The sequence below is a fragment of the Candoia aspera genome, chromosome 1 (genome assembly GCF_035149785.1).
Source record: "Candoia aspera isolate rCanAsp1 chromosome 1, rCanAsp1.hap2, whole genome shotgun sequence".
Lineage (NCBI taxonomy): Eukaryota > Metazoa > Chordata > Lepidosauria > Squamata > Boidae > Candoia > Candoia aspera.
The window spans coordinates 42,579,193-42,592,472 of record NC_086153.1 but is presented as its reverse complement, the minus strand read 5'-3'; the positions used below and the strand labels follow the sequence as shown (position 1 = coordinate 42,592,472).

Genomic DNA, 13,280 nt, shown 5'->3' with positions numbered 1-13,280 from the left:
CATTATAGAAATAATGTTTACTATAATATGAATTGGAGTAAGAGATTGATATTGATTTATGTATATCTTTGTTGTAGAAAGTCGGAAGTCACTTTGTAGTAGTTTGTTTTGTGTTTTTTCACACCTTTTTAGTTCTGTTTCTTTTTCTTTGTAGGCTTCTTTGTTTCAATATTTTTAGTTTTTATGTATATTTTGAAAATGTTTTAATAAAGTTCTCTAAAAATGTTTGTTGTACTTTATGTTAAGCTTTTAAGGCATGAATTCAAGATTCAAGTGGTCCTAGTTGAGTAGTTATGGAAATAACTATCTAAAGTGAATTTAGTTCTCCTTTGCAACACTATAGCTCTGTAATCATGCTTTGGGAAAACGAAGGTCCTATAATTGAAAAATATTGGAAAGATCATAAAAATACATATCCAGGGCCTCAACACCATATGTTAAATTAATTTTAAGTTTACAGAACAGAATCACAAAATGTATGAGTTGGAAGAAACCTAATAATGATATATCTTGTGATCAAGAGACAGTAGGGGGGGCTGATGGGAAACAGTGACTTGCTTTCTGGAAGGTAGTTTGCAATTTTTCCTGCTGGAATGGAAAGAAGGCCAAGAAAAGGCTCCATAACATTCAGATCAAGCAGCTCAATCACTGAAACAAGCACTGAACAGACCTCCAAGACCTGGAATCACCTTTTCAACCATTGTGTTGCACAATGAAATGCCCACCTCCTTCTCTGGTCCTCAGCAGAAGCCACTTTTTTCCTCCTGTTTTACCTCCCTCCCTGACAGATACATAGAGATAAAGCCCATCTTTAAAAATTTAAAAGATATAACCAAAAGTCAAGGAAGAAAGCCAACAACCCAGAGTACATTCACCCAACAACCAACACCAGATAAGCAGGAAACAATACTAGAAAACCAATCAGGAAAGAAATAATACCATAATCAAGGAACTATCAAGGAAGAAACCACAGCCCAGCCAACAAGGCAAGCTACTAACAGAAACAACTAGCAAACTTCACTCTCCCATGAACTGATGTTATCTCACCTAGTACTGAAACATCAGCAGGAAAACAACCAAGTTTAGAGAACATGAAGAACCCAGCAATTCAACCTTGAACTACATACTGTATATTGTCTACTACTGAAGGCAGAAATTGACAACCTAGTCCCCACCAGATGTTCAGTACTCCAGTAAGTCCCAATTAGCACATCTACAGTTAGGGATCACAGAATTTACAGTCCAAAGCTTGAGAAGGATAAAAGATGTTTTAGATCAGCTCTGAAAAAAATTAACAGATACTTCATTAGTAATGGGACCAGGGTACCTGAGGGACCGTCTCGTCCCCATAACATTGACCCATCCCACCTGGTCAGGCAGGGAGGGCATGCTACGGACCCCATCAGCAAAGGAATTTCATCTAGCGGGGTCCAGGAGGCGAGCCTTCTCAGCAGTGGCGCCCACCCTTTGAAACATCTTGCCCCCGGAGTTGAGACAGATTTCCTCACTCTCGGACTTCCGGAAGAAACTTAAGACCTGGTTCTGCCGCCTTGCTTGGGAGGGGGAGAGAGATAGCTCCACCTGGGGATGGCTGGCGCCATAGTACCCCTTAGTGATCCATCTCCACTTGGATTTCATGTTTGCTTTTATGTATATTTTAATGTAATTTTTATCTGGCTATGTTTTAATGCTATTTATTGTAAACTACCCAGAGTCCCCCATTGGGGGAGATGGGCGGTGATATAAATTTAATAAATAAATAAATAAATAAATTTATCCAGTATAATGCCTAAATTCAGACTTTTCCAAACATAAAGAAGTACAGCATTTTAGGTCTTAGATACCTACTGAATGGATGTAAAAGATATCCTCTCATAGTCCAATGACCTTGACAGGCCAAATTACCTTGACCAAACAAAGATAACTCTACTCTGTCCAATGTAACATAAATATGTTATGTAATAATGACAGAACTGTCTGATAAAGAATATGCAGGTCTCCTATAGAAATTTTACTTCAACGAAAACTTTACGAAGTTTTTGTTGAAGTAAAATTTCAAGTAAAATTTCAACAAAATTTCATACATATTTTTATGGCATGGCAGGCCCGGAAGCCAAAAGCAGATCCAGCACCAACAGTAACCTGGTCTCTTGTCTGTACACACCATACCATTGACTAAGAGGTCAATTATCTTCATTGTATGCTGTATAGAATCATAACACTGAAAGGGGCTATTTGTCCATGCCCTTGCTCAGTGTAAGAATTTAAATTAAATCTAAATGAACTAAATGGAACACTATTCAACTTTTGCTTCACTTGGATCTTCTGTAGTTATCTTTAATGCTTGCTTCAGGCTTTCTGTAGTCTTTCCATCAGGCTGTTAAATTTTTTGCCTGGGTCCACACATGGTGCTATTATTTACTTAATAACTAGCTTCACACAGCATTTTCAACCATGAACTTTGCTTTACAAAATAAATGGTTTGGGTCCACACAATCAGACTAAGCCAAAATCAAACAAACCACAGTAGAGCTTAATGCGGTATGAGAACCCAGCCTATGAATGTGTTCATACAATGTGCTAAGCTATGGCTTGATTAATCATAGCTTACTAAAGTAAATAAGAACGGGCCCAGTTCATCACTGCACTAAGCCACAAACCACAATAGCTAGGTTTATTCACTGTGCTAAGCCTTCATTTATTACCTCAATAAATAAATGAACAAGTACTATATAATGTTTTTGACTAATTTGTTTAATTGGGTTCTCTTTATCGAGTTTTAGGATATGTGTGGAGAACAGATTACATTTTAGGCCATATTTATGCAGAAATATTGAAAATTCAAAAGTGTTCACAAACTTTTAAGCACCACTGTATATCTATACCATAGCAACTATTTCTCTGAGCACAAGAGAATCCCTGCTGAGTAAGCATCAATACTTCTTTATAAACTGCAGTGAAGCAGACTCAAAGTTAAACATCCATGTGAAGGAAAGAAAAATGTCATTTCCATGCTGATTCCCAAGAGAATAATTCCTTAGAAAATCTATAATAGGAGTGTACTCCCAGGAGAAGGAATCCTGCAAAAGCTTACAATTCTTAAATGTCAAACTGTGTCCACAAGGCAACAGCATAAGCAAGCTTATTCTTAATTTAAATTGGGGAATGGGTTTAAACCAAAACATTTTAAAGAAAAGCAGAGAGCAGACTCTTGTTTAAAGTCTCCTTAGAAAATGAACATCATAAGCTGAGCTTTGCAGTTCATTAAGTTTACAGTATGGTCTAACACTAGGCGTGGGCCCCAATTTCATTCTGCAAAATCCAGCCTTAGGCCTTTGTCTGCAGAATCCAGCTTAGAATTTTATTTAAACAAAATAAAAAGGCAAAAAATAGAGGACAGGTTTGCAGAGATGCAGACCTTATTTATTTATTTTATTTATCTAATTTATCCTGCCCATCTCGTCCCGTCGGAGGACTCTGGGCGGTTTACAACAATCAATTAAAACCATCACAATAAATACAAAAAGTAAAATACAGTAAAAAATAATAGAAATAGAAATAAAAAATAAAAAGTAAAGAATATATTGTGCACTGTGCTCAAGTAACAGTCAGTGGTCCATACTTGTGCTGTTTGTTGTGCAGATCAGCCCAAAGAGTTAATACTTTTGATAATTTGCAGTTAAGTAGACTTCCAAGTTCAGCAACTATGTGCATTTGGCAGCATGGCAAAGAAGCCAGAGCATTCAATCTTTTATTCTTCTGATGCTTGAAGAAACTTGATTATCCATTTAAAAAAATTAAATCCCAGCAAACAACTATAGATAGGCAATCAGTTAACCAGCAAGAGTCTGGGAGATATCCAGTGAACCATGCTGACTGCTATTTGTATGACTCTGCTGGGCAGAAATCATGGGTATACAATTTGTGCAATAAGGCTCTTGGCTCTCAGGGAAGAAATCTGTTCCCTCAATGCCACAGTAGCCAAACTGGAGAATCCAGGAGAGTCAGACTGGTTGATGACAAAGGATACTGTGAATCCCAGTAGTATCCCACTCCCAATTGTAACCGTCATGGGGAATGTGGTTCTCAAGGTAAGCGGACATCATTCCATAGAAAGCATCTCCTAGAAGGGACCTATGTCCTTAAAAGATGAACAGATATAAGGATAAGCCTCTGGGCACAGGGGGTTTCTGGGAATTGGATGTGTGTGGCTGACAATCAGAGGCACGGAGATGGGTAATGTGAGAGGCATGTCAACCACATAATAATGTGCCTGCTTGGACTGCCATGGTGGCTTTAATGAAAATGCTATGTGTTCCAAGTACAGGACTAATTGGATAGGAGAGCAGTCTCAGTGCTTGGATGAAGTGATGGTACCAGGAAAAAGAGTTTAGATCTCTGAGCCACTAGAGTGCCTTTCAGGGCAAAATAGATCTGTACAAAAGGAACATACAATGCCTGAACTAGTAATATAAAAAAGACTGTAAACAGCTTGTAATCTGATTCCTGAGGAAAGCCAACAAAATGAAAGTTCAGGAAAAATCATTCCTAGAGGATGGCCATACACATCTTAGTAACTGTTCCAGGGGGGGGGGCAGCAGAGGTATAGGAAATGAGTATAGTTAATCAAGAAAGCCATAAGGTCACAAGGGTAAAGCTGTATGCTAAAGAAACCCCAGGTGTAAGACTGCATAGGTCCTTACATGCAAATGCCAGGACCCTCCAAGTCAAAATGGGAAAGCTGGAGTACCTGATATCAGAAAAAAACACAGATGTAGCAGACATTAAAGAAATCTAATGGAATGGAACATAACCAATGAAATTATTTCTGCAGATGATCTCTACAGAAAATACAAAAAGGTGTACTGGGGAGGATTTGCTCTATATGTCAAAAAGGACATAGACAGCCATAAAGCATAATATATACATGGAACTGCAAAGAGTAAGGAAGATGACCTTGAAGGAATCATGTAGGAACTCTTACCTAGGCAAAAGGGGCTGAAACATTTTTTAAGTGTAGAACAAAAAGATAACATTCAGATGTGGCTCAGGTAGATGCCTCCCTGATTCCCTGGACTATAAGGTACAGCACAATCAGCCTTGCAAGATTCTGTTATTATAACCATTCTCAATAAAAATATTTTTAGCCTTCCTGTGGAGTTGATTTCCTGGTGTGATCTACCTGGTGAAGCTCAGAGGAACTCTTCCACTGAATCACTGTGGTTCTCCATGTCAACCCCCCAAAGCAAGTAAGTTGTAAGAGCACAATATGGAATAATGGAGAGTTTTCAAAACTGCAACAGAATTGCAGTTAGAATGTGTATCTCAGATCACAGTACCATCAAGTCCAAATGGACAACAGAGTATCTAATGATTTGGATCAGAAATGCTATTAATGACAATGAAAATCTTGCCCAAATGAAGAGAACTCAAAGCAAAATGTATTCTGGAGAAAAATGGTTGAAGGTATTACTAAAAAGAATGTAAGGAAACACATGAAAGGATGAGCCCTACTTAAAAGGAGCCAATATGGCTTCTGCAAAGTTAAATTTTTATTTCATTAATCTTCTAGGCTTTCCTGAGTGTGGCAAGAAGTATAGAGACAATGGTAAAACAGTAGATACTGTATATTTGGACTTCCAAAAAGTCTTTAACAAAATCCCTCATCACCAGCTCTTGGACAGAGGACAGGTGTACTCAAAGGTTGGCAACTGTTAAAAAAAAATGGGGGAGTAGGGATAAATGAGCAGTTCTCACACTGGTAAAATGTGCAAAGTGGAGCTCCCAAGGGATTTTTTAAGAACTTGTGCATAAATGATCTGGAGTTAAGAGTAAGTGTAGTGAAATAGGTGTGGTTCCTGATTATACCAAATGTTCTGGGTGGTAAAATCCAAAAATGATTGTGAAAAGATCAAAAAAGAACTGGGTGAATGGGTTTCATAATGGCAAATGCAGTTTGTTGGTTTGATTAATTTTTATCCTGCCTTTATTATTTTAGCATAAAAAGTATAAACTGATGCATGTTGGCACAAAAAAAATCCAAACTACACCAATTCATTCACAAGATCTGAGCTGGCAATGATTGACTAGGAATGGGATCATGGGGTCACTAGAGTGCTCAATTAAAGTGTCAACCTAATGTGCAATTGTAAAAACAGCTAATTCCAAAATTATGAGGAAGGGAACTAAAAAAATATCTGCCAATGTAATAATGCCCCTATACAAATCTATACTGTAACCACTCTTGAAATATTGTATACAACTATGGTCACCACACCTTTAAAAGGGTATTATAGAGTTAGAAAAAGTGGAGAAAAGGACAACTAAAATGGTTAGGGGGGTGGAGGAGCTTCTCTATAAGGAAAAACTATAATAACTGAAACCTATTCGCTTGGAACAAAAGAGGGTAAGTAGGGACATTATATAAGTACATAGAGTTAAGAATGGCCTAGATAACAGGGAGAGAATTTCTCCCTCTCTCACAAAGTTAGAACTTGAGATCATCTAATGAAACTAGAAGCAGGGAGATCAGTACCAAGAAAAGCAAGTACATTTCACACAGCATATAATAAAACCATGGAATTCTCTGCAAGCAGTTGTGGAAACGGCAGCCAGTTTGGATAGTTTTCAAAGTGGACTAGACAGATTGGGGAGGCAGCACGAGGCTTTGGGGAGGCCTTGTGAAGGGTCAGTAGCTGCCTTGGTTGGGCGTACCTCATTAGCAGTGAGAGGAGGAAGACAGTGAAGGTCAACTGGGGGCAGTGGGAGGTGGCAGGGGTAGGTGACAAAGTTCAGGGCAGCCAAAAGGGTAGAGATGTGGGGGGGAGGCAGGCAGGCAGGCAGGGGGGTATTGAAGCAGAGGCAAGAGCGGCAGGGCAGAAGCATGAGGTCCTGGCCTACCAACTACAACTGGGACTACCAGAACTGCTGTCGCTAGGCAGTGTGGTCATGTGATGTTTTCCCTAATGACTGCTTTGCTTAGCGATGGAAATTCCGGTCCCAATTAGGGTTGTTAAGCGAGGACTACCTGTATGCTTTTTGTAAAGACCCTCTATTCCAGAGGGGATTCATCACATTGAAGTGTGTAGCGTATAGCTGAGGGTCCCATTACTTTTTTCCCAACTTGTACTGGATACGCCCGCATTACTTCAGTTCTCTAGATGTTTATTTTAGGCTATGGATCTTTTTGGATGATCCATTTTTAAAATTATTACCCTAGCTGCATCCAAGATTTACTAAAGCATATATACCGCAAGACTCAAACTTAAGGCCCAGACTGTTCAAATCTGCACTATAGTCTTAAATGCTTCCTGATAGAGAACTTTCTCACTGATAAGAATTGCAAATATCTGTGATTACTTGCAGGAGATCCATCTATATTGAATTCCACTGTGCAAGTCCCACAAGACATTGATTTACCCCAAATTCCATTGTACAAGCCCTCAGAAAGTGAGGAAGAGTACTATAGCAGGGCGTTAGGGGAAACAACATACCCAAGAAGTTCAGAGAGAACTTAATGTCCAAATTAGGTGATAATAAATGTGGCAAAGCCTTTTCTGAGCTGGATTAGTGATCTTCCAAATGGTGCTGGATTACACCTTCCAGCAGCTGAAGGCATCATAGCCAACAGTGATATAATTCTGTTTCTATCATTGAATTACAGACACAGGACTGCATGTTAAACACTCCCACAAAACACCAGCACCCTGGTAATAGAAAGTACTATAGTGTAATACCATGGCAGCACTCACTGCCTTTGTGACTAAATGATTTAAACCTTGTTTTGAAATGCTTTAAATAGTGTACAGGTAGTCCTTGTTTAATATCCACTCATTCAGCTAAACAAGTGGTACTTATGACTGTACCTTGTAGTTGCAACCATCACAGCATCCCCACGGTCACATGAGTCAGGCACTCAGCAACCAGCTCACAATTATGACGTCACAATGTTCCATGGTCACACAATCGCCATTTGCAATTTTCACTGCTGGCTTCCAGCAAGCAAAGTCAGTGGGGAAGCTGGCAGGAGGTCGCAACTGGTGATCACATGACCATGGGATGCTGTGACTGCACGGGATTCACCTAATGGCAACTGGGACTGCTGGAACTGCTGTCATAAGTCGGAGCAGTCACATGATGTTGTGCCTTACAACATCACTTAACAATGGAGTCCCTGGTCCCAATTATTGTCGGTAAGTAAGGACTACCTGATATACTGTAGTTCTGGTCTCCATAACTCAAAAAGGATATTGTAAAGTTAGCTCTAGGAAATGCCAAGCAAAACAATGTGCTGAACAGAGCAACCCTGTAAAGGTTACAATATTTCAAAATTTAATTTTAGGGGGGAAAAAGCAAAGGAAAACATGACACAGTTATAAAATTAAGCAAGATTTGGAAAGCACAAAAGAGGAAAACTCTCTAGCCAGGTTCCCTCAACACAATAAATTAAAATGTAACTGGTTAGTTTATGGTTTAGCAACTAGCTAGAATAGTTAATTTACCATTTAGAGCAGTGTTTCTCACCCTCAGCAACTTTAAGATATGTAGAGTACAACTCCCAGAATTGTTATTGAACTTAAGAAACACTGATTTAGAGTAGGTAGGTTAGGTAGTTGGGTTAATTCAGTAAACCGTGGTTCCCTTAAACATGGACTGGGATATGTAAACACATCCTCCATCCCATAGTATTAGAATCCCAGGATGCTGAATGTGCTTGGACGGTGGAAGACTCAGGCCAAATAAAAAGAAACATTCTTCAGCTAGCAGATAGTTAACAGTCGAAAATCACTGCCCCAACATGCAGCAACGGCTACCAGGTTAGACGGACAATGGTCAAAGGGCAAAGAACGATAGCCAAGTATTCCGATGAGGCCCAGAGGCAGTTTGCCTCTGAAAACTAGCTCTTTGCCGCATATTTTACTCTGCGGCTTCAAACCGGCAACTAGTGAGGGACTAATAAAAGCAGGACCCTGGATTTGACGGGCTTTAGGTCTGATCATCCAGGACTTCCTCAACAGTCTTCTAACCCGACTTCACCAGCTAATAATTCTGACGGGCGCCAGATTGGCGTGTACTGCTCCGACCTACCGTTCCCCCACCTTCCAGTTGGGTTGGATTGTGAAAGGTGAAAGGTCCCCTGTGCAAGCACCGAGTCACGTCTGACCCTTACAACTCCCATAATCCGCCACGGCCGAGGAAGGCTGCAAGGCGTGCAGAATCATGTTGTGGACCCAGATCGACCGGCTCTGGGCTGCAAACATTCGGACGACCGCTAGAGAGCATCAAAGAGGTACAAAAAACCCCCCTCAAAGTATCCTCACGACCTCCCACTGCTGTCTACGCTCCCGACTTGAGAAGCCGCGTGCTCTCCTCGGGGATACTCACGCGCTGCCGGGGCTGCCGCTACAGCTGCGGAGAACGGCCGAGGACACCGGCGACGGGACGGGGCCCGCAACGGCGCGTCCTCCTCGCCAGAGCGCCAGGCGTGAACGAAGCCACACAGCTGACCTGAGCAACCCCGCCATGACTTCTCCCGCACGCTGGTACAGCAAAGGCAAGCAGCGGTCTAGGGGGAGCACGTGACCGGCAGGAGGTTGCATTCACCGAGAAAGAGAAGGGGGGGCCTTGGGAGGCACTGTGGTAAGATGCGGTATGCTTGGATGGAGGAATAGCCTACCACAAACCCGAGCGCTCAGAAAAATTCTGTGATTTATCCTGAAGGGTTAGGATTATTTTAAAAACATATTCGAGTTTCATTTTAAAACCCGACAGCTATAATGTGTCCCTTAAAAAAAATGGAACAGCCCAAAACGGATTTACGCAGGACAAGGGCAAAGAGCGGCTTGGGCCTCTCAGAATTGAACCCGAAGTTTCTGCCTGCAAGTTATTTATAACTGCTCCTGGTAGAGTTAGGAAAAGAACGCGACGTTTTCAAAAGCCACGGCGAGGCTTGGGCAAAAAGGTAAAATCATACAGTCCAGAAAAGGACCAATTCAAAGATGTTTTTTCAGGATTAAGCTATGACAAGAGCCTTTGAACTCCGGGAAAGCTATTTGTCGGCCTCGTCTTTACTTTCGCTTCTTGCAGGGGGAAACACGTGAAATTTCCCTATTTGCGCATGCGCTATAATCACGGGCGCTCTGGTGAAAAAAAGCTTGGTAAAGCGCGGGAAGGAAGTATTGTAATCAGCGAGCGCTTGGCCAGTTTGATGGTGGTGGCTGGGAGGCTCGGAGCAGAGATTCGGATTAAGGGATACAGCCGCGCTGCGATCTGAATCCGAAACACAGTGAGCCTCTCCAGCGAAGGGGCAGCTCAGTCGACAGTATAATGAATGTCGCTTTTTCTATCTCGATGCTTTCGAAGCGTGTTGAAACTACGACTCCGGCTGCCGGCAGTTATGCTGCTGACGGAGCTCTGCCTTGAGAAAGTTACCGCAGAACACATTGTGTTGAGTTCAGAAGGTTTCATTTGGTATCTGTGTGTGCTTTAGTTCGGAATAAACAGATGCATCAGCTCCAAATCTACGAAATAATCTTAAAATGCAATGCGCGGGTAGTATGAGGTCTGGTGCACTAAAAGCTGCTTAACCGGGCGCGACCGGTGTGTCAGGCACAGCCTTTATATATATTTTGCCAGCTAATAGCGGAGGTCTAACCTCCCCCCCACCGCCTTCCCGCGGGTATCTTATTTCTATCAGGTGACCTTGACAGCAATAATAAATAGTTCAGGATCGAGTATCATCAGAGGCAGAAATGGTGTTATTGATCTGTGGGACATATTCTGCCTGGTTCTGTCACATTTAACAAAATATTTTTTGCATCCTGTCTTTCCATCTCTCTATGTAGAAAACTTAAGGTGGCGAACATACTTAATATTCCTGCCTCCTATTTTCCCACAGCAACCCTGCAAGGTGGGTTGGTCTGAGAGAGTGAGCAACTGGCCCAAAGTTACCCAGCGGGCTTTCATGCTTTATAAGGGATGCCTAGAACTCACAGTCTCCTGGTTTCTAGGCCAGCACCTTAAACCACTACACCAAACTGGCTCTCAATTTTCTTTGCAATTATTTATTTGAGACTTCTTAAAATAATGCAATAATGTCATATTATTTAATATACACACGCATAAGCTTTAGTTCCTACTAAACCTATTGCACCTGATTGTGCTACTATTTTTTTTTATTTTCACAGATTTTAACCTTGAATATGGCAAGTTCAAGGAAGAGATCTGACATAAAACCCAATGATATAGTTGAAATTCAAAGATTGTTAGAAGAAGTTGATGAAAACTATTTGATTTCAGGGATGAAAGTGATACTGATTCTGAAGATCATTTAGAAGAATGTGATGGGGATGCTGAATCAGAACAAGAGAATCATGAAACTGAGGAAGAAGAGGAAATAACACTTGCTAATTATTTTCTAGGAAAGGACAAAATTACCAAATAGCATAGAATTATTCGCTAGGAGAAAACACAACATTACCCACAGGTTTTCAGGGAAGATGTCCATTTCATCAGTACATATCATCAAAACCTAGTAAGTATGGAATAAAAATTTATGCACTTGTAGATGATAAAATGTTTTGTTCCAGTAACTTGGAAATTTATGCTGGGAAGCAGCCAAATGGGCCATACAATATGAGTAACAAACCTACAGATGTAGTAAAAAGAATGACAGAGCCTGTCTATGGGTTAGGCTATATTGTAACTGCAGATAACTGCTTCAGTGACACAGACTTAGTTGAGGAACTAAAGAAGAAATGGTCTTATGTGGGTACTCTAAAAAAAACAAAATATAGCTGCCACCCACATTCGTTACAACCAAGGGTAGAGAACACTCAAGCATTTTGGCTTCAGTAAAGATAGTAGTGTTATATATCCCAAAGAAACAAAAAACTCTTGTGCCTAGTTTACATGCTGATAAATCAATTGATCCTGATTCAGAAGAATAAAACCATCCATAATTACATTTTACATTAAAACAAAAGGAGGAATGGACACTGCAAATAAAATGTGTGCCATATTCAATATTAGAAGCATTAAGGGATGGCCCATTATAATATTTTTCTCCATGCTAAATATAAGTGGCATCAATTCACAAGTCATTTACCTTTGTTGAGAATCAATAAGAAGGATAGTTTTGAAATGGCTATCCCATGAACTTGTGGAAGAAATAGCCAGAAGTATTTTAAAAAAAGATTGGAATGCCACTAGAAAAATTTAAAAGATTTCACCCTGACACAGAAAAAGAAAAGGAAGATGAAAATACTCCAGATCCATCTGCAAAGAGATGTACCACTTGTACCACAGAAACCAGTCACCAAAGGATTTCAAGATTTGAATGCAAAAAATGTAACAGTGCCCTTCTCTAATGCACATCAATCTTGTTTGCAACTTGTGCTTCAGCAATGAAGAATCCGAGTTAGAATAATAAATATCTTCAATATTTTTGGGGCGGTAGAAATTTTGAGTTTTATTCAAATGCATTTTTTTTTTCATATAAAGAGGCAAATTAATTTCAAGTGAAGCTTTTTTTATTATGAAATATCTAGCTCACATTTTTAAATGTCCTTCTAAAAAAAAGGTAATTATAAAATGTGCCTGGTGTTGTTATAAGCATTGCACCTGATAAAAGGTTTTAATCATGTCACAATAAATCCAGCCTCTATTTTAGGCCATACTTTATTTATTTATTTATCAAATTTTGCCACCACCCATCTCCCCCCCAGAGAGGGACTCTGGGCTGTTTATGAGAACAACCCAATCACACAAAAGGTGTGCAAGCTAGGGTACAAGCTTTCCAGAGCTCTTAATAAAGATTTACAAAAATGGGGATGGGAAACGGGAAAGTCCAAATATTTATAACTCTAAGTATATAGCAGTGCTCAATATCAATTCAACTATTTGAGTGCGTACTATCTAGTGATACTGTCTCTGCACCTAACCATGGGATAAATGCAACCTGAAAGCCTCTCTTTTTTTTCTGCCATGTCACCCCCTCATGCCAAACTTGGGCAGTCTTTAAGTCATCCTTAGCTGTTTGAGTATTAAAGAGGAGTTTTCCCATAAGCTGAGAGCAACTGTGGCATCTTCAAGATGTGCAAAATCTGACACTTGGTTGCTGCTGGGGAAGTCAAGGGAAAGTATGCAATGGGATTAGCCCAGCACTTAGTATGCACTGAGGTATGGGTATGTCCCTGGGCACTATCTCCAGTGCTCTGCTTTCGGGAGACAGAATTCATTTCCTTCCAACTGGGTTCTCCCATTATACCCCCAATCTTCTA

The 13,280-nt window shown here is 40.4% G+C and overlaps 1 protein-coding gene across 1 annotated transcript in view; it reads right to left on the bottom strand.

Moving 5' to 3' along the window:
* LRPPRC (leucine rich pentatricopeptide repeat containing) overlaps nt 1-9,554 on the bottom strand; it is a 121,228-nt gene extending 111,674 nt beyond the window's left edge. The window contains exon 1 of the mRNA XM_063302863.1: nt 9,385-9,554. Coding sequence (XP_063158933.1) covers nt 9,385-9,524 — 140 coding nt within the window. The 5' untranslated portion in view covers nt 9,525-9,554. The remainder of the gene's footprint in view (nt 1-9,384) is intronic.
* Between the last annotated feature and the right edge of the window lie 3,726 nt (nt 9,555-13,280).